This window comes from Sciurus vulgaris (assembly GCF_902686455.1).
Source record: "Sciurus vulgaris genome assembly, chromosome: 2".
Classification (NCBI taxonomy): domain Eukaryota; kingdom Metazoa; phylum Chordata; class Mammalia; order Rodentia; family Sciuridae; genus Sciurus; species Sciurus vulgaris.
Window position 1 is genome coordinate 144,357,081 of NC_136462.1, and position 18,203 is coordinate 144,375,283.

At 35.2% G+C, this 18,203-nt stretch overlaps 1 protein-coding gene across 15 annotated transcripts in view; it reads left to right on the forward strand.

Moving 5' to 3' along the window:
• The window catches only part of AKAP13 (A-kinase anchoring protein 13), a gene marked incomplete at its 5' end in the record, with an annotated part of 340,854 nt that overhangs the window by 278,981 nt on the left and 43,670 nt on the right, over positions 1–18,203 (forward strand). For 11 of the 15 annotated variants that reach the window (XM_079127358.1, XM_079127357.1, XM_079127350.1 and 8 more), the window contains 3 exons: positions 4,128–4,253; positions 8,967–9,009; positions 10,959–11,091. In XM_079127358.1, the coding sequence (XP_078983484.1) occupies positions 4,128–4,253; positions 8,967–9,009; positions 10,959–11,091 (302 nt within the window). The remainder of the gene's footprint in view (positions 1–4,127; positions 4,254–8,966; positions 9,010–10,958; positions 11,092–18,203) is intronic. The other 4 variants (XM_079127362.1, XM_079127363.1, XM_079127364.1 and 1 more) reach the window with 1 other exon arrangement.

An 18,203-nucleotide genomic window follows, 5' to 3' on the forward strand; every position in this document is an offset into this window, starting at 1 on the left:
GCTGGAGCCCAGTAGTCAAAGAAAGATAAGTACTCTGGGACATTCAGCTCTGTGCACCTCCTTCTGTAACCTGCAAGTGTTATGGCACAATGCAAGTTCTGTTTCTTAAGCAACGGATAACCAATACCAACAGAACATGCCCCATAGATCATTTTCCTATAATATATGGCATACTCTTTCCTTGTGGATGAAACACTTTTATAATTTTTCCTCCAAAAGCAAGATGGTTTTTTACTGTGTTTTCAGTTGTTGTTCAAACACTATAAATGATGTGACAAATGCCCTGAGAACTGTGGCCTACAGATTCTGGCACATACAACTTTTTTTCCCCCTGTTGCTGGGAAATTATCTACTCAGTCTACTGAGACTACCTAAACCAGTAGTAGACTGATGTCAAGAGTAGAGTTTTAAGCGAGATCTTAATTCTTTCATTAGCATATAGTACCCTCATTTTGATTTGTAGTATATACTTCATTTAGTTTTGAATAACTAACTTCTTCCTTAAGTTGGCATATATCATTATTATTAGAAGATTAATCATCTTTTATGTCACTGTTTCTCTTTAGTTTTTCCTATATACAGTTTATAAATTTCCCAACTGTATTTCTTATCTTTTTCTAAAAACATGATAAATCTTTTTGTAAATGTTAAAATTCTGACTGTTGAAGATAAGATTAATATTGTGTTAACATCCATGTGATATACCTTAAGCATCAGGGTAACTGGGTATTTCATAATCTGCTGCAGACTCAGAACTCCAGTTCCACATCACTTAAAGACTCTGCATGGTTCATCTTTAGTTATGGTCTTCCTAGTGGAAAGTGTCATCATTAAAATCTATAGTTGATTTTTAAAGTCTAAAGAGTTTGATATTTAAAATATCCTAACTGATATTTTATTGTAAGCACACTTAATAGCTATAAGACTTGGAGTTTATTGCAGAAACTCTGCCTGAATTATTTCAGCTATTAAGTGGGAATAATAATGTGATACGACTTAAATGTGAATTTCTTCAGAGCCTTAGCATATTCCTATGATATAATAAACTTTTGTTATCTTTATGGAGCATTGTGATTTACAATGACCACAATGGTACGCAGGTGTGATCTTCTCTGACCAAAATTTAAGCAATGTTAAGAAGCAAGAACGTTGTCCCTCCTTGTCTCATAGGTAGCTGTGTCTTATGAGCATGCATGCTTGTTTAGAAACAGAATGCTTTGAAGTCATTCCTACCTCGCTGCTTCCCAGTTTTTATCTGTGTTCTTTCTCCTCCTCCTCAAAAAATTACTAACTGCACCACATTCTTTCACAGCTATTAACGTTTGAGCAGTTTTGAAAATGTATATCCATTGAAGTAATTGTCAGAAGTGTCTCATTGGTTCATTTGCTGTATTAGAAAAAAATAGATAACCTTGTACCATTTTTTTCTAAGGTGGGAACTGTTTCAAAATCCACTGATGTGGAAGAAAATACTGAGTAAAGGAAGTGACCAAAATATTTCTGTATCATTTTCTGGGATGGAAAGTAGATAGCTTATTTAGGGTTGAAAAGCTGCAAAAGCTCATTTCTGGATGAGGGAACATGATGAGCATTTTTTTACTGGCTCATTTTTCAGGGAATAGCAGAGGGGCTGGCTCTGTCATGAGTCATTCCTAGGAGAACTGCCCTGAAGGAAGCCACTCCAGCAAAAATGTTCACAGCATTTCTCCTCCTTGCATCAGAGAGAGAATGCCTGGGGCTTTTGTCTCCCAGCAGATAAACTTAAATGAATATTTGATAGAATTTAAGAATAAACTTCATATTTGTATATGCAAAATGATCTATTTATTATAGATGATTCCTTTCCAAAACTTTATTTTTAAACTTTTCATTGCTGCTACCCTATACAGATAGTAGAGAAATTTGATTGTATCCCAGACCTATTTAAATGTATTAATAGTGATAATGTTAAAGGAGAATTATGCCCATTAGATGTTTTAACCTAATATGCTTATTAATGAGATTTCATTTTTCCCCTTCATTTTTCATGGTTGGTTATCATCAAGAAGGGTGTTCACAAATGGCTTAACCTTGGGATCATTCTTACACTTTCACTCATTGTGTGTTTGCCCAGTTTCTCATGCATGTTTTGGTGGGAGTACTAGCTTATAATTATATAGGCTCTACAGTGTGAAAGCAAAGTCCATCTTGAGAACCAAACACTGGCACTAATGCATAATTTCTACTAGGCCTAAAATGATAAACAACCCATATGACCAAAGATTAGAGTGAGCCTCTAGAAAATTAGGCATCAGTGTTAATGAGATTATTTCATCTCTGTTTTCTATACTTGTTCTCTTTCTAACTGTAGACTGTAGGATGGAAATTTACTGAAATACATATATTTTCTTAATATACTTCTATTGGTAGAAGGCAGCATTGATAAATATTTCTGAAAGAACAAATTTCATCTAGCAAATAGACTTTTTATTGATCTGTTGGTTATATTGTAAGACTGTGTGTGTGTGCATAGACATACACATATATGTACTTAGTATACAATAGATATATATGTGTGTATTTTGTGTCTACTTGGAGTATATTGTAAGTTGCATCACTGTGTTACCATAACATCTTTCCATATATGTTGAAGTTTCCATATATGTTAGGGATATTCTTCAAATATTCATGCAGATTTTTACTACTTCTTGATTTCTTAACATAAAAAGGGAATACTCCTAGATTATAAATAATATGGCAGCTCATTTTTATTTCCAAAATTTGCTTCATATTTTGAAATATTTTAGGATATGCATTACAGTGATCTTACTTTTCCATAAGACTATGACCGCCTAAAAAACCACTGTACATATATTTGTGCCAACATTTCTTTGGTCTCTGTTACCTTCAGTGACTGTGCATAGCAAATACTCCGACATCATTCAGCGTTTATCTGGGGTATGGAGTGGCTTGCATACCAGTAGGTACAGGGCATTTTCTTGTGAATTCATTTAGGACATTAAGATTCCCAAAGCCTGATAAGGAAAATTTATTTATTACTTTGTTTATCCACTACATACTCGAGTACCTATTCTTTGCTGTGCACCAAATGAGACAGTGGTAGGAGAGGGGTGAACTTACAGATACGGTTTCTTTCCTGACCACATTTGCAACCTATAGATAAGAGAAACAATGAATGTAGTAGAAAACAGCCAGTAGAGCAGCTGAAAGAATTTGATGTTATGGAAGTGTCTGAATAGATCCTAGTGGATTAGTAAAAGGTTTGCATGATTCATCTGACAGTATGATGGTGACCTGAGCCAGGTTTAGAGTAGGAACAGTAGAGGAGAGGTTGAGGTCACAGAAGACAAAGTCAAAAGAGTTCTGAGGGAGGAGTGCTATAAGAATTCAAAGATGGTGCCCAGTTTTCTATTTTGAGTAACTTGTTAGATGTTAGGTACCACTCACAAATGCAGGAATGTAAGAGGAAGAAGAGCAGATCAATGGGAAAAGATTAGTTAACTTCTTCCATACATGTTGAGTTTCAGCTGCCTGGGGAATATTTCATCTGCAGGTGAGCAATGAGGTAAGTGAGTCTATCCCTGAAAGGAGAGATCTGTCTTAAAGATTAGAAAGATGTGAATCACTGGAATATTGTATGCACATTGTCTGTCACTAAGAGGTAGAGATAAATGAGGAGATTTAGGGTCGGGGAGAAGAAAACTAAACATAGATGAGGAACTGTGTCACAAATGTTGTCACCATGAAATGTTGGCCCATATAGATGCCCAGTGACTTTTTGGGCACTATTAGAAATTTTCTGTCTAACTTTTAAGGAAGAAAACTCCAGCTATGAATAGTGACCATTAAAAATAGTTTACTTCATGTTTTTGTAATGTAACAAGTGCATATGTGTTGGGTGAATTTTTTTTTAAACTTCATTAGATCAATCCCCAGCACCACAAAAAAAAAAACTTCACTAGAATTCTGCATATCCAGAAATAAAAATGTACATCAATTACAGCCTTTCTTGGAACCCCATAGGTCATTGACATTATTCTGTTTCCCCATGGGTTGGAGGTGCCTTTTGCTGTATCTTAGCATAATCAGTGCATGCTCTAATGTCTTTCTGTTAACCCACTTCTCAGCTCAGCAGCAGATGCAGCCAGCAAGGCGGATCTCCTTCTCCATCAGCATCTCTCCACTCCTCCTTAAATCTAAAACACTTTTTTCTCTTGGCTCTTATTCCAGTGATGAGGAGGAGGAGTTGCATAGTAAGTAAGCAACTTTGGTGTCCAGTGGCTGTTCTCCAAGGTCTGACCAGCTCTGAAAATGCTGTAGGCTTGCTACTAAAAAGTTGTTTGAGAACTTTTATCCCTTGCATGCCATCTTTTATAAATCATTTGACTTCATGCATGTCTTTGAAAGTTTATAGGGATAAAATCATTTTTATCTTCTGTACCATACTGACTCTGATCAATCCAATGGCCTCCTGAGCCTAAAGCACAGTATATCCTTCCAGAACATATCAGCAGAGGCATAAGGATGTGCTCCCATTCTACTTTGTAACCCTTCATAGTACTGAGTACTAATTTCCCAAAACTCTCCATTTGATAATGTCACTTTCATTTTCCTTGTTTCATTTTTCTTTCTCATGACAAATATCTAGTTGGCCATCTGTAACATTTAAAAACTAATGCTGTACTTTTTTTTTCTTCTCACCTTTTCAGAACATCTCTTTAAAAAATAATTTAACTTTGAGATTAATTTTGGGAGTTATATTTATTTTGTCTTCTTTGGAACTTCTTTTTATCTGTTTCAGTCCTTTTGGCAAACTAGAATTTTCATATGAATATTGTCTTTTTTTTTAATTTTTAGATGTTGATAGACCTTTATTCATTTATTTATATGTGGTGCTGAGAATCGAACCCAGTGCCTTACAAGTGCTAGGCAAGTAAGTGCTCTACCACTGAGCCACAAGCCCAGCCCCCAGATAAACATAGTCTTAATAATACCTAATTAACAAACATTTTAAGATAATTAGTTATAGTAAACTTGGAAAGGAAATGGGTCCCTCTTCATGAAATCATTGTCTTTCATTGTACAAAATTTCTACAATATTATAGCATTGCTGTTTTTAGTGAGAAAATCATTTCCATTACAAAGTTAAATAATGAATTTTTTTTCATTTTCTATGACTTTCATTATGACTCAAACATTTACGGCCATATGTTTGAGAATCCTAATCCTTTTCCTCTTGCTGACACATAATTGCAGCAATATATTAGTATTGCTCTAGATGACATTTTGCATTATTTTAAAATAATAATATCTTGGGCACAGTAACAAACAGTTTAGTTTAGTTTTAAATGGAGGCCATATTAGTGTTCAGTGTATTTTTTCACTATTAAAAGATATTTGAGAAATAAACACACAAAAAGATATTTACATTAGTTACACGAGCTGTAATAGCAGGAAAGTTGCAAATATCTACTTCAACTTTGAGTAGAAATGAGTTCACCTCTGAGTTTCTGAAATTCTCTAAAGCTGTTTCTTCTCAATGTATTGGTAATACTCCAGGAAATCGCCAGCTCATCATGACGAACAAACTAATGTCCCAGTAGTATTTTTTTTTTTTTCTGCCACCAGTACAGAATTATAATCCACTGGTCACTCACTTAATCCAACACGATGCAATCCTTAAAGTATAGAAATTGATGAACAAACCTATGAATCAAATGTCTAGTGCTTCTCAAAATGTGTTCCTTCAACTCAAAAACACCAATGAGAATTATGGAAGGGTGGGGAGGTGGGTTAAGAAAAAGAGTTGGTTCATAGCTGATAAATTAAGGAATCTCTGGGTTAAGCAGGTTTAAAATGATAAATATGTATGCATTTTGTAAAATTCCAAGGCAGTATTTGAAATGCTATGTTCCCCACTTCTATTAATTAGGAAATCATAAATGTATAGGACTATCTATAACATTTCATGAGACAAGTGTCCCATGGAACACATTGAAAATTATTGGTCATGACTGTCTAGTAGTTGCAGCCTAAAGTCCCAGGGTGTATGTACTATGGTAGGTCTGCAGGTTATTTTGCACCTTTAAAAGAATCTGGTTGAAATGTTATTTGCCTGCAATGGTATCTTTTGGGCTAACTTTTTAAAAAAAAATTTTTATTGTAAACAAATAGGATACATGTTGTTTGTACATGAAGTAAAGGCATACCAATTGTGTAATCATACATTTACATAGGGTAGTGGTGTTTGATTCTTCACTCTGTTATTTTTTCCTCCCCCCCACCCCTACCACCCCTTTTTTTCCTCTATAGAGTCCCTCCTTCCCCCATTCTTGCCTCCCTCCCATCCCCCATTATGTATCATCGTCTGCTTATCAGCGAGATCATTCATCCTTTGGTGTTTTGAGATTGGCTTATCTCACTTAGCATGAAATTCTCTAATTTCATCTATTTGCCTGCAAATGCCATGATTTTATTATTCTTCATGGCTGAGTAATATTCCATATATATATATATATCGCAGTTTCTCAATTGCAGGACATCTAGGTTGGTTCCACAGTCGTCCGGCTATTGTGAATTGAGCAGCTATGAACAGTGATGTGGCTGTATCTCTTTACTATGCTGATTTTAAGTCCTTTGGGTATAGGCCAAGGAGTGGGATAGCTGGGTCAAATGGTAGTTCCATTCCAAGCTTTCTGAGGAATCTCCACACTGCTTTCCAGAGTGGTTGCGCTAATTTGCAACCCCGCCAGCAGCGTATGAGTGTACCTTTTTCCCCACATTCTTGCCAACACCTATTGTTATTTGTGTTCTTGATAATCGCCATTCTAATTGGGGTGAGATGGAATCTTAGGGTAGTTTTTATTTGCATTTCTCTTATTACTAGAGATGTTGAACATTTTTTCATATATCTGTTGATCGCTTGTAGATCTTCTGTGAAGTGTCTGTTCATTTCCTTAGCCCATTTGTTGATTGGATTATTTGTATTCTTGGTGTAGAGTTTTTGAGTTCTTTATATATTCTGGAAATTGGTGCTCTATCTGAAGTATGAGTGGCAAAGATTTTCTCCCATTCTGTAGGTTCTCTCTTCACATTGCTGATAGTTTCCTTTGCTGAGAGAAAGCTTTTTAGTTTGAATCTATCCCAGTTGTTGATTCTTGCTTTTATTTCTTGTGCTATGGGAGTCCTGTTTGGGCTAACTTTAATGACAAATTCTTCTGTCTCTGATTTTGTCATGGAAATAACCTGAATTGTTTCGTACTCTTAGGTATTCTGAACACTTGATGAAAACTTACGAATTTCACTGGCATTGGTGAAATTGTCAGTTTGTAGAATATGTCTAAGAGGTCATAGTACTAAACTAAATTTTTTTTAACAATGAGTAAGGCAGGAATACCTATAGGAGTCAGATTTCTCCCAGTACCTAATCATGTTTTTCTAGTTTTTAATTTATGCCATAGAAATCTACTAGTAGCTTATTCCTTGCCCAGCTTTGTATTGAGTATTTTTCTGCATTATTTATTTTTATCATAAGGGTGGCATCTTACTTACTTAAAAGTATAACAGACTACTGGCAGCCTGAGGGAATTTAATGCTACTTCTGCCATCGTAGGCCTCTTTGAGTGGGAATCATTTTAAAACCACTGATCAAAACCACCATCTTGATTTTTTTTTTTTTATGCTAAGACACAATGAGGTTAAAATGTTGATAATTTCATACTTAGATGGTGCAGAACTGGGATATTGAGCTCAGATATCCTTATTCTTGCCCCACTGATCTTTTCCTCTTATCTGGCCGTTGTTACCAGGCCTTGTAAGTGAAGTAGAAGATCCCCAAATAGGGAAAGATAAAAAGCATAGAAGACATTCTCTTGAGTACTTAGTATTATTTTTAAAGTTTATAATGCATTATTCTCACCTATTCACTGTTTAAATTTCATATAGTAATAACTATAATTTTGGATTTCTCTTCAGATCCTAGAACAGATGGGTAGTTTAAAATAATTGGGAATCTAGGTGTGGAACATCTTCAAATCTCTGTCACACTAAAGTTTTACTCAAAGTTATCCAGAGATCTTTGAAACTAACCTCAAAGAGAAAGGATATGCGTTGTCCATATGATAATAAATACTTTTACCGAGCAAGCTGTATCTACCTGCAATGTACATGGAAAGTATTTCTAATACCTATTCTCACTAAAAATTGAAAACCATTTACCATTTTGTGATTGGGGCCTTGCTCTCAAGTTGACTCCATACTCAAACTTCATTACCCTGCTATCTAATTTAGCCTTGGATTGTTAATGGCTTACTTCCATTAACAAGGAAGACTGCATCTGCCCCATTCACTTTATCACTATCGACCTGGAAAGGACCTTACCATCAGTTTTATCCCCAGTGTTTCACAAATGAGGAACTGAAATCAAAAGGTCTTGCCCAAAGTTAGGGGCAGGGCCAAGACTATAAAAAGCAAGCTCAGATACTTCTGTTCACTAATCTGTTTCTAGGAATTCTTAGGAAAATGTCAGATAATATTAGATTTTAATACAGAAATATGTGAAAACAGGATTAACAGTAAAAAAAATTTGATTTCTTATTTTATAAACTCTCATGTGACATCATCTCAGAGAGATGGCATGTGGAAATTACACATTTATAAGAACAGAAATAAATGAGTTTTAGCATTGGAAAAATGTTGATGTTAGGTTTTTTTCTCCCAGTTAGTTGAATCTTGGATTAAATTTATTTTCTTCATGGGAAATCCATATTGCTGCTTTTTTCCAGCTCTAATTTGAAGGTTTCAAGTTCAGTTTTTCCTTCTTCTAAAACTTTGGAAGGAGATAGCACCATACACTGACTTTCAACTCTAAGTCTGCTTTAGCTATGGGAAATTTTGGAAATATTTTATCTGTCATTAGGGTAAAATTCTTCTGTTTTAACTTTTCCTTTGCCTTTTTTGTTTTCTAGGTTCGCGACCTTTCCACAGCACCAGTGCTAATCTGACTGAGAGGTACTATCCATTTATTTTCCTAGAATGAAATTAAGAAAATCCAAACCATCCTATGGCATTTAATTAAGTGAACTTTTTTTTAGCTCATCCTGTTCTTACTTCCTTGAGTAATAAATTTGGAATAGTTATCAGAAGTGGTTTTGTAATTAAGGCTATCTTTTTTTTTAATTAGCATATTATGGTTATTCAAAGTAATTGGGTTTCTTTTTGACCAAACCACTTTTATTCTTTTATACTGCCCTCAGGATAAAGATTATTATGTGAATTTATTCAGTTAAAGGTACACTTGTATTTGACTTTATGAATTTATACACACTTTGTGTATGGGGACTTTTAATTCTTGAATTTAACAGAATTTTATTCCATAATTAATAAACCTATATAAACTCATGAAGTACTGCTACTTTCTTAGTCATTTGGAGCTTTAAAGCTTTGTTCTTGTGGCTGGGGTTGTAGCTCACTGGCAGCGCACTTGCCTAGCATGCACACGGCCCCTGGGTTCAATTCCCAACACTGCAAAATCAGGCTGTGTTCTTCCGTGTATGTGTAAGTGGTACACAGCTCTGTCCACATAACTGAATCAGTTCTTTACTTCACAGGCGGCAAACAGTATTCTCACTCATTGTTTCTGTTTTTCTTGTTTCATGCTTATGAGAGTAAATATTCTAATGTGAGCATGAATAGGGTTCTGATTATAGCTCTGCAGTTGTTTCAAGTTTTTTCTCTTTTTCAGAGAACAGAGTATGCTACAGTGCCCATGGTTGTGAGTCAGTGATCCAGAACCCTCTGTTTGCACTGCTTTCATATCTTTCTCCTTTCTAGAGCATTGGTTTTCATGCCATTTGCCTTTTATCTTAAAAGCAGACTGCTTTGTTTTGTAAACAATGTGTTTATCAGTAGTACTTAGCTGTTGAAGGAGACTCATGGTCCTTCTGCCTGCCTTCTCACAGAGGCCAGTATCGCTTCAGATCAATGTTGATCTGAAGGGAATTTGTAAAATAATTTTTAAAACACCTAAACAAAGTAGTATAAGTGGATTATTTCTTCATTTAATGGATTATTTAAGTGTGCAGTATTTAAGAAAATTGTCCATTAATCTAGTTTCCTAAGATCAAAACATGCATATTTTGGATGGACTTCAATTTTATATAGGAGAACAAGTAGATCAGTAAATCTGGATATCTGGAAAACTCCTATCTTTCTATGTTCTGCTTGAAATCTGCCCGTTTTTCAGTACATGTCCTCCTAAAATTGTGCATAGCTTTTTGGACCAGTCCACAGTCTTGATTTTCCAGTGTGCCAGAAGGCTAGAGAAGATGTGTGACTTCTGCTGATTAACTTGGATATACAGTCAGTCATAAGATTCCTTGATTCACAGCCCTTATTAACAAGTGCTCTGTTATCCCATTACATATACTGGCTTTTCCTGTCAAGCACCTATTTGTTACAAAGAAGTTTACAGATTGAGTGCTATTTTAGATTAAGAAGATTGAGATAAAATAATAAATGACAGTCTCCTCCCTCCCCCACCAGTGGTACTAGGGATTGAACCCAGGGGCACTTTACCACTGAGTTGCATCCCTACCCCTTTCGATTTTTTACTTTTGAGACAGGATCTCACCAAGTTGCAGAGGCTGGCCTCCAACTTGGAATCCTGTCAGCCTCCCAGATAACTGGGATTAGAGGTGCGCACCACCATGCTAGCCTTTCTAGGCATTTTTTTTTTTTAACATCAGTCATTCAAAATTTGTGATTAAAACATCAATGCCTGCTCTAAGAAACCATACTCAGGTTTTGGCAACATGGGCATTGTAGTATACTCTGTTCTTAGGTGTTGTATAAAAGTGTTCAGCAGCCTCTGTCCAACTCTTACCCTGCTTCCCATTTAACTTCTGTAGTCTTTTAAAAAAGGGATTTTTTGAAAAATCAGTCTTCTTGTTTTTATTTAGTATAACTGAAGAGAACTATAACTTCCTGCCACAAAGCCCCTCCAAGAAAGATTTTGAAGGAAAAGGTGGAACAAAAGTCAGTCGTACATTCAGCTACATCAGGAACAAAATGTCCAGCAGTAAGAAGAGCAAAGTAAGTATCACAGTGGGCATTCCTTGTGTGACTAACTCAATCTAGTAATCAGTAAGCTCTTGTCACTGTCTCCATACACCCAAAAACTAAATGATGGGGTCATAAAGGAAATAAATTTGGGATAATCTCTGAAATAGCCTAGTATGTGACAAAAGTAATAGTAATAAAAAACAGCAGCAATAGGTACTTCCACTTACTGAGGTTTTACTGTGTGCTAAGAGCCATTCATATATTGCTTTAATTAATCCTTTCAACAACTTTGCAAGACAGGTCTTAACTCCCTTCTCTAGGAGTGTGAGGTACCTTATGTAATGTGGAGTAGAGGTTTAAACGTAGATTTCTTTGACTTCTGGTCCTACACTCTTAGCCACAGTGCTTAAATGAGTAAATCAGGTTTAAATGCAGTGAAAGGATTTTATGTGAAGAGTAGGAGTTTGGGTTTAGAGGGAAGAAAATTATCCCACAGAAAATTAAAAGAACTTTTAAAACTAATTCAGTATGAATGCCCAGATCTATTTCTAGTTAGGAATATATCCTCTTTAGTGCTTAAGAAATTATTTAGTCTAACTTTTTATCTAGTTTATTCTTACATTTTCATTAGAAGAATCTTCAAATATGAAAGCAAGAAAATAAAAATTATAGCTGGGTGCACTGGCACACACTGGTAATCCAAGTAGCTTGGAAGGCTAAGGTAGGAGGATCTTGAGTTCAAAGCCAACCTCAGCAATGACAAGGCACTAAGCAACTCAGTGAGACCCTGTCTCTAAGTAAAATATAAAATAGGGCTTAAGGATGTGACTCAGTGGTTGAATGCCACTGAGCTCAATCCCCAGTACCATAAATAAATAAATAAAGTAAATAATAAATATTATGTAATAACCCCACATAGAGATAAATATTCCTAACGTTTTCAAATTAATGGTGAGAAACTTTCTGCCTCCCATTTCCCCAGTACTCCATTCACCTACCAACATACACCCTCCATACACAAAAGAATAAATAAATAAAAATTTGAAATCAGGGCATTCTTATAAGGAATCATTGTACATATGTGTGTGTTGTATATACAAATATGTGTAAATACACACACACACACTTAGAAGTGGAGGGAATAAACAGAATTCAAGGATATTGTTATAAAAATACACCCCTTTATTTCCAGTAAGTCTGTTGAACCCTCATTTGAGTGGACTGATAGAAATAGGTTTTCGTGAATAAGATCTTTTAGCAAATACTAAGTCATTGCTCAGAGGAATTTTTCCATAAAATCTGCCAGTGAAATTGTGTTTTCTCTTTATCTTGCCCAACTGCAGAAGAAGAGAGAGTCAACAATCAGGAAAAGATGCAGAATCTAGCAATCATTTCTAGCTAAATCACATATTTAAATATTAACTTCATACTTTGCCTTGTTTTATAATTTAAAGAAAAATAAGGTCAGAGAGGAATATGCTGTCAATTATTCCATGTATTGACAGCTAGGCTTAAAGTAGAGCCTATCCTATTTTACTTATCCCTGCTTTCTTGGACTCTAGTTGGCATTGGGAAGATCCTCTTGGAATGGTCAATATAAATCAGTCAAGTATTATCGATTCTTTAATCTCCCTCTTCTGCTACTTGGTAATAATCACCCAAGAGAATAAAGCTCACAGCCTTGACCTTGAAAACTTTTATGATATAATTTGAATGATCTCAGAATGTTTTTTAATTGTATTTTTGAACTGCATATCTTGTTTTCAGACAGACTTTTAATTGGAAGACCAGTAAGTTGAATAGATTCCTGTTTCTATCAATATCCCCAATTATATGGAATTTTAGAAGACTATAGTGAGTATTCCACTGATCTTGATGATGTAATACAGGCAGACATAAAAAAAATCAGTGTAAGACTGGATTTAGAAACTGGAACCTGACCTTTAAGAAAGTCCTATCCCAGCCTCCTTACTTAACAGATTAAGACACAGAGAAGTGTGCTTCAAGTCATAAAACTATACTAAGGTAGAACCTCTTGTGATTTGACCCAGCAAACAGCACTGGTCATTTCATGTTACTTTTACATAATGTCTGTTACTAAACAGTATTTATTGTTCCCTTTTCTTTTTTTTCTTTGTTTTGTTTTTTATATTTTTATTTTAGTTGTAGGTGGATCCAGTACCTTTATTTTATTATTACGTGATGCTGAGAATCGAACCCAGGGCCTCACACATGCAAGGCGAGCACTCTACCACTGAGCCACAACCCCAGTTCATCCTTTTTCTTCTTTAAAAAAATTTTTTTTTAATCTCAGAGGATTAGAGTTAGGGAGTTGAGATAGGGCAGAAGAAAAGTTGATAATTTTTGTTAGAGGGAAATTTGTCATCACTGGCAGAAGCAGTTACCTCTTGCTTCTGATCATCTTCTCATCTTTTGCAGTTGAGACTAGTTCCTCTTTCGGACTTGTCTTCAAGATTTGATCTTTGGGGGCTATGCTGTTGTCTCTATCTCTAGTGATGGAAACTCAAAAAATTACAAATGCATAATCCTGGGTTGCAGTCTATTCCCATTGTCAGGTGTTAAGAGAGCCCCAGTGACCAAGTATATTAAAACATCATCTTTCATAGTTAGTTTTTATTAGTTAACTTTTAAATAAGATTGTTATAAAACCTCCATAAAATTCTTGGCTTTTGTTAGTGTCACCAAAAATTATAAGAACTAGGAAAAATAGTGAAGTGATAAATGTTGAGTTACATTAAATGCCCTGTCTCAATATGCCATGTATCTACAGAACTTTGCCATACAGAAGCATTTTGTTTTCTAATTGACAACACAAAAATATATTGTCTTAGAGTGATGATTCTAATTCTGTTCTTTTCTTAACTACTAAATAATAATACTTCTCCATAACGTTAAAAAATTAAAACTGCTAGTATAGATGTTAACACTGACTTTTCTATGGAAATTATACTTTTTTTTACTTCTTTTAAGTTATTTTTTTAAGTATATACTATCATAAGTCAACTTGTTTTTTTCATCTACTGAACAAGTAACCATGCCTACTTCTTTTAAAGGAAAACTTTAAGCATTTACTGAATATTATGTTAACCTGGCATCTATAATTCTTTTCAATGGGTGGTTTGGAAATTTCTGCTTTTCTTATGTATAATACATGCATTTATATGAAAATAGCTTATAGTTATTAGCCTATATTTATTACATTCAGTATATTAATTTGTGACTGTAAACAGTTCTTTAAAAATATTTAAAGGAGCCCAAATTCAGCCATTAAGCAGCAAATTATTCACATTCCTGGTGTATTTTGCCTATAAAACAAATTCAGTTATTGATTCTTCACATTTCCTTTTGAGAGTTATCAATAACTGATACAAATTATTGGATAAATATGTTGAATGTTTTTGAGAAGGAGTGGAGGAGCCTAAACAGGAAATATAACAGGAAGACTGGTAGTTTCTGCTTTTGTCTTAGTATCTTTGAGAGGTAGTACTATTTCCTGCTAAGTAGGTTTATTTGTTAGAAATATTTAAACATTCATGTATAATGTTGTTTCTTAAAGGGAGTGAATTGACCATCCTGTTGCTCTAGTTTTCTCTCCTGCTAGCTTTCCTCTTTGCAGAGACAGCTAGAAGATGGTTAGAAATGTTTTAAACCAATTCTTAGTCTGGCTAGACATAGGTATTTTGGGTACATGGATAAAATTCCTGCCCAGCTAATACACTTCATTTGCAACAAGACATTCAACTTCAGGTCCTAGTTCCTATGGTCTGTGTTTAAAAAAAAAAAAAAAAAAACTATTCCTATCAGCCTTTCAGAGGTATTGTACTCTGCTAAGAGTACATTGATGTGCATTGATGTGTTCAGTGTTGACTCTGATTCTTTCTTCTTTAATAAAAGGTTTATACCTGGTTAGTTGTTTAATCATATTGTTTTCACAGTTGTCCAGCTTGCTCTCTGAATTTTTTTCAAACTGTCAATACTTTCCTAAAGGAAAGCCTTAGAAAAGATATGATACTATCTTTCATAGTATCCTATTATAGTAACATAGTTGTTACCAGTACCTTTCCCTTTTAAATACTATTATAGAGTTTGTTTTCACAGGACATAGGTACAGTATTTTGGCAGTTATTAAACACGAACAAGTCAAACTTGAGAAAACAGCCAACCACTACTTTCATAGGCCACTTCGTTAAAAAAAATTTATGAAATTCTGCTCTTTATACAATTTGGGGTTTGATTTTTAAATAGATAAGATATACTCCTAACATTAAGAATAGCATCAGCCTTTGCAAGTGTTGCCATATTGCAGCATAAGCACTGTACACATACACTGTATTTGGGGGGTTTGGCTTTCTTTCATTTCTCGTGTCTTTTATTACTGAGGTGATTTTACTAGGCAGCATTCAAATAGTTAAGACTGTCTTAAGGAAACCAGCAACCTCAGCCCTCCCTCCTTCCCTTTCTCAACCAGTCTCTGGCTTCCTCTTACGGTTTCGCTAGTGGCAGTGCAAAGCTGCTGAGCTCTGCTCTGCCGGTATGAGCCCCTCCTTCTGTGAGAGCATATTTCCTGGCATGGGGGTCAAATCATGTCAGTAAAATGGGGTCGGCTTCCTGAAGTACCCCTCATAACAGTGAGATTCGCAGGACCAAAACATGGGGAGGTAAGAGTCAAATTGTAAAACAGAAGAAACAATATAGTTTGTTGTTTTGTTTTTATCCTTGGAAGAGGTAGTTTGGATTGCTACAAAAGTTGAGGAAATTATTATTTATTCTGATTTGAAGAGCAGTACAAGGTTTGAGAGAATAAGCTAGTTGTCATAGAAGATTCTTTTAACTATTAGAATAGTATGCTTTTGGCTTTCTTCAACAAAATGTCAAATGCTTTTCAGTTTGATATTTTATGCATGGAGAAACCTTTAACAAAATTTAGTGGAAAGAAAGGAGATATTTGAAGAACTCAATTTTTGTTATTGATTTTTATTTTTACTTGAGTTTTTTTATACTTTAGCAGTTCTAATTTTCACTTAGCACAATTTCCTGTTTGGGGCTTTTTTTTTTTTTTTTTTTTTTGGTAAAGTGAAGTAGCTTTTTTCCCTTCCTCTCTCATTGCTCGCGTTTTGTGTGTATTCTATTAATAAAGGACTTCACATGCATCAAAGATTTAGCAAATACTTAACTGTTTCAGTATAGCAAAGAGATTCTGAACAGAAAGTCAGAAGACCTGGGTTCAGATTTTGACAGTGCTAATCATTTGCTTTGTGATCTTTTGCAAGTCAACAAATCTCTCCAACCCTTGACAGTATGGTGAATGAAAGTGCAGCTTTAGTCAACGAAATATGATTCTTAATTCCAGTTTGAGCAATTGTTGATATGTGACATCAAATGTATTATTAAGCATCTCTAAACCTCAGTCTCTTCAGATGTAAAGTGAAGATAACTAGTATTTAATTCAGTGGGTTGTGAGAACATATATGTAAGTCACTTACTACAATGTTTGATACACAGCAACTGTTCAGAATTTTAACTTACTATCTTCTCATTTATAAAATGGAAATCATAATACCTATCCTGCCCACTTCACAGTTAATGAATCAGATGAAATAATTTATATAGAAGGCATTGATTTAAAATATAAAGCATTTAGTAGTTGTCATGTTTACTAACTTTGGGGAACCCATTTCCAGGTGTTTGTCTAGATAACAGTAGTATACAGCAGTAGGTGAAATTCCTGCCAACTGTAGTTCTTTCATTTGGTTTGAAAGGAAATTATTCCATTGCTGTTGATGAGCCAGCTGAGTGCTTTGTCAAACAGTGCTTCTTTTAGGACTTTTTAGGGAGAAAATGGTTCCCACAGTCTCAGCCTGTTAAGCACAGTGTTTGCTTGAAATGCCCGTTTTACTTATTTCACTTAGTGTCTAGCATCCTTCAGTATTTCTTCAAATTTTCAAGCTTTAAATTCTTTTCCATATCTTTTCCTGTCTGTGTAAGCTTCTTGATAACAACTCCTCTTAGTTTGAGACTTGATGTCACATGAAAGCCCTCTGCTTTCAGTCAGTCTCCAAAGCATTTCTGGCATTCCTATATTGTTTTGAGGTGACATCACCAAGAATTCTGGTACTCAGAGATCCTTACTTCCAATCCAGGTCACCATCTTTCCATTGGATCTAATCTTTAGTTTGCCATTGTTCCCTGAACTTTGTACCTGACCTAGGTAGTCTGCCCAGTCACCAGAAGGCATCTTGTAGTGTCCGGGCACACAGTAAACTTTAGATGCATGTCAGCTTCCTGTTCCCCCTGACAGGTGAGGGAAGACCTTGTAAAAAGAGCACATTGCGAAGGAGATCACTTGGCAGGTATTAGGATACCTTGTCTCTTCAAACCAGAGCCAGTCTGCTGCTTTCTCCTATAGGGCCTCAGGGCAGAGGAGTGAGCAGCTAGGCCTTGGGACTTCCTTTCTCTGGGTACCCATTTTCTTAAAGGAAGTGACCACTGTGGTAACTAGATTCAGGGGACAAAGAAGGTACTTTTTAGAGTGGTTGGCAACAAGATTTCTTCCTCTAATCTTTTCCATACCCCCATCCTCCTTGTTCAGCACCACTTTCTTTTGCCATTCTTCAGTTTTCTTTGTCCTCACTCCCTCATATTGACAATTTTCTTTCCCCCACTGCAAGGGAAATATTTCTGTGTTGGACTAGGAGACTAATAAGCTAATGAAACTCATTTTCAGTGCAGTATGAATAATTATTATAACAATTATTATGATTGCTATGTGCCAGACACTGAAAAATACTTTACAAGTATCATCTTACCTAATTTTTTTAAACGTATGAGATAGGTCCCTTCCTCATTTTACAAATGAGGAAACAGTTTCAGCAAATTAATTTACCCCGGTCACACCATTAATAAGCAATAGTGATAAAACTTAGATTTGAACCAAGGCCTGGCTCCATTGTCATTTTGTTGTTGTTGTTTTTGTTTGCTTGGTTGGTTAGTTGGTTGATTGGTTTTCCTTTTTTTTCATTGTTCACATTCTTAATCAAGCACTGTGCAATTTTTTGTTCTCTCAGCAACCTCTTCCTCCCAATTTGAATACTGGGAGGAACATAATATCCATTAATCTTGGA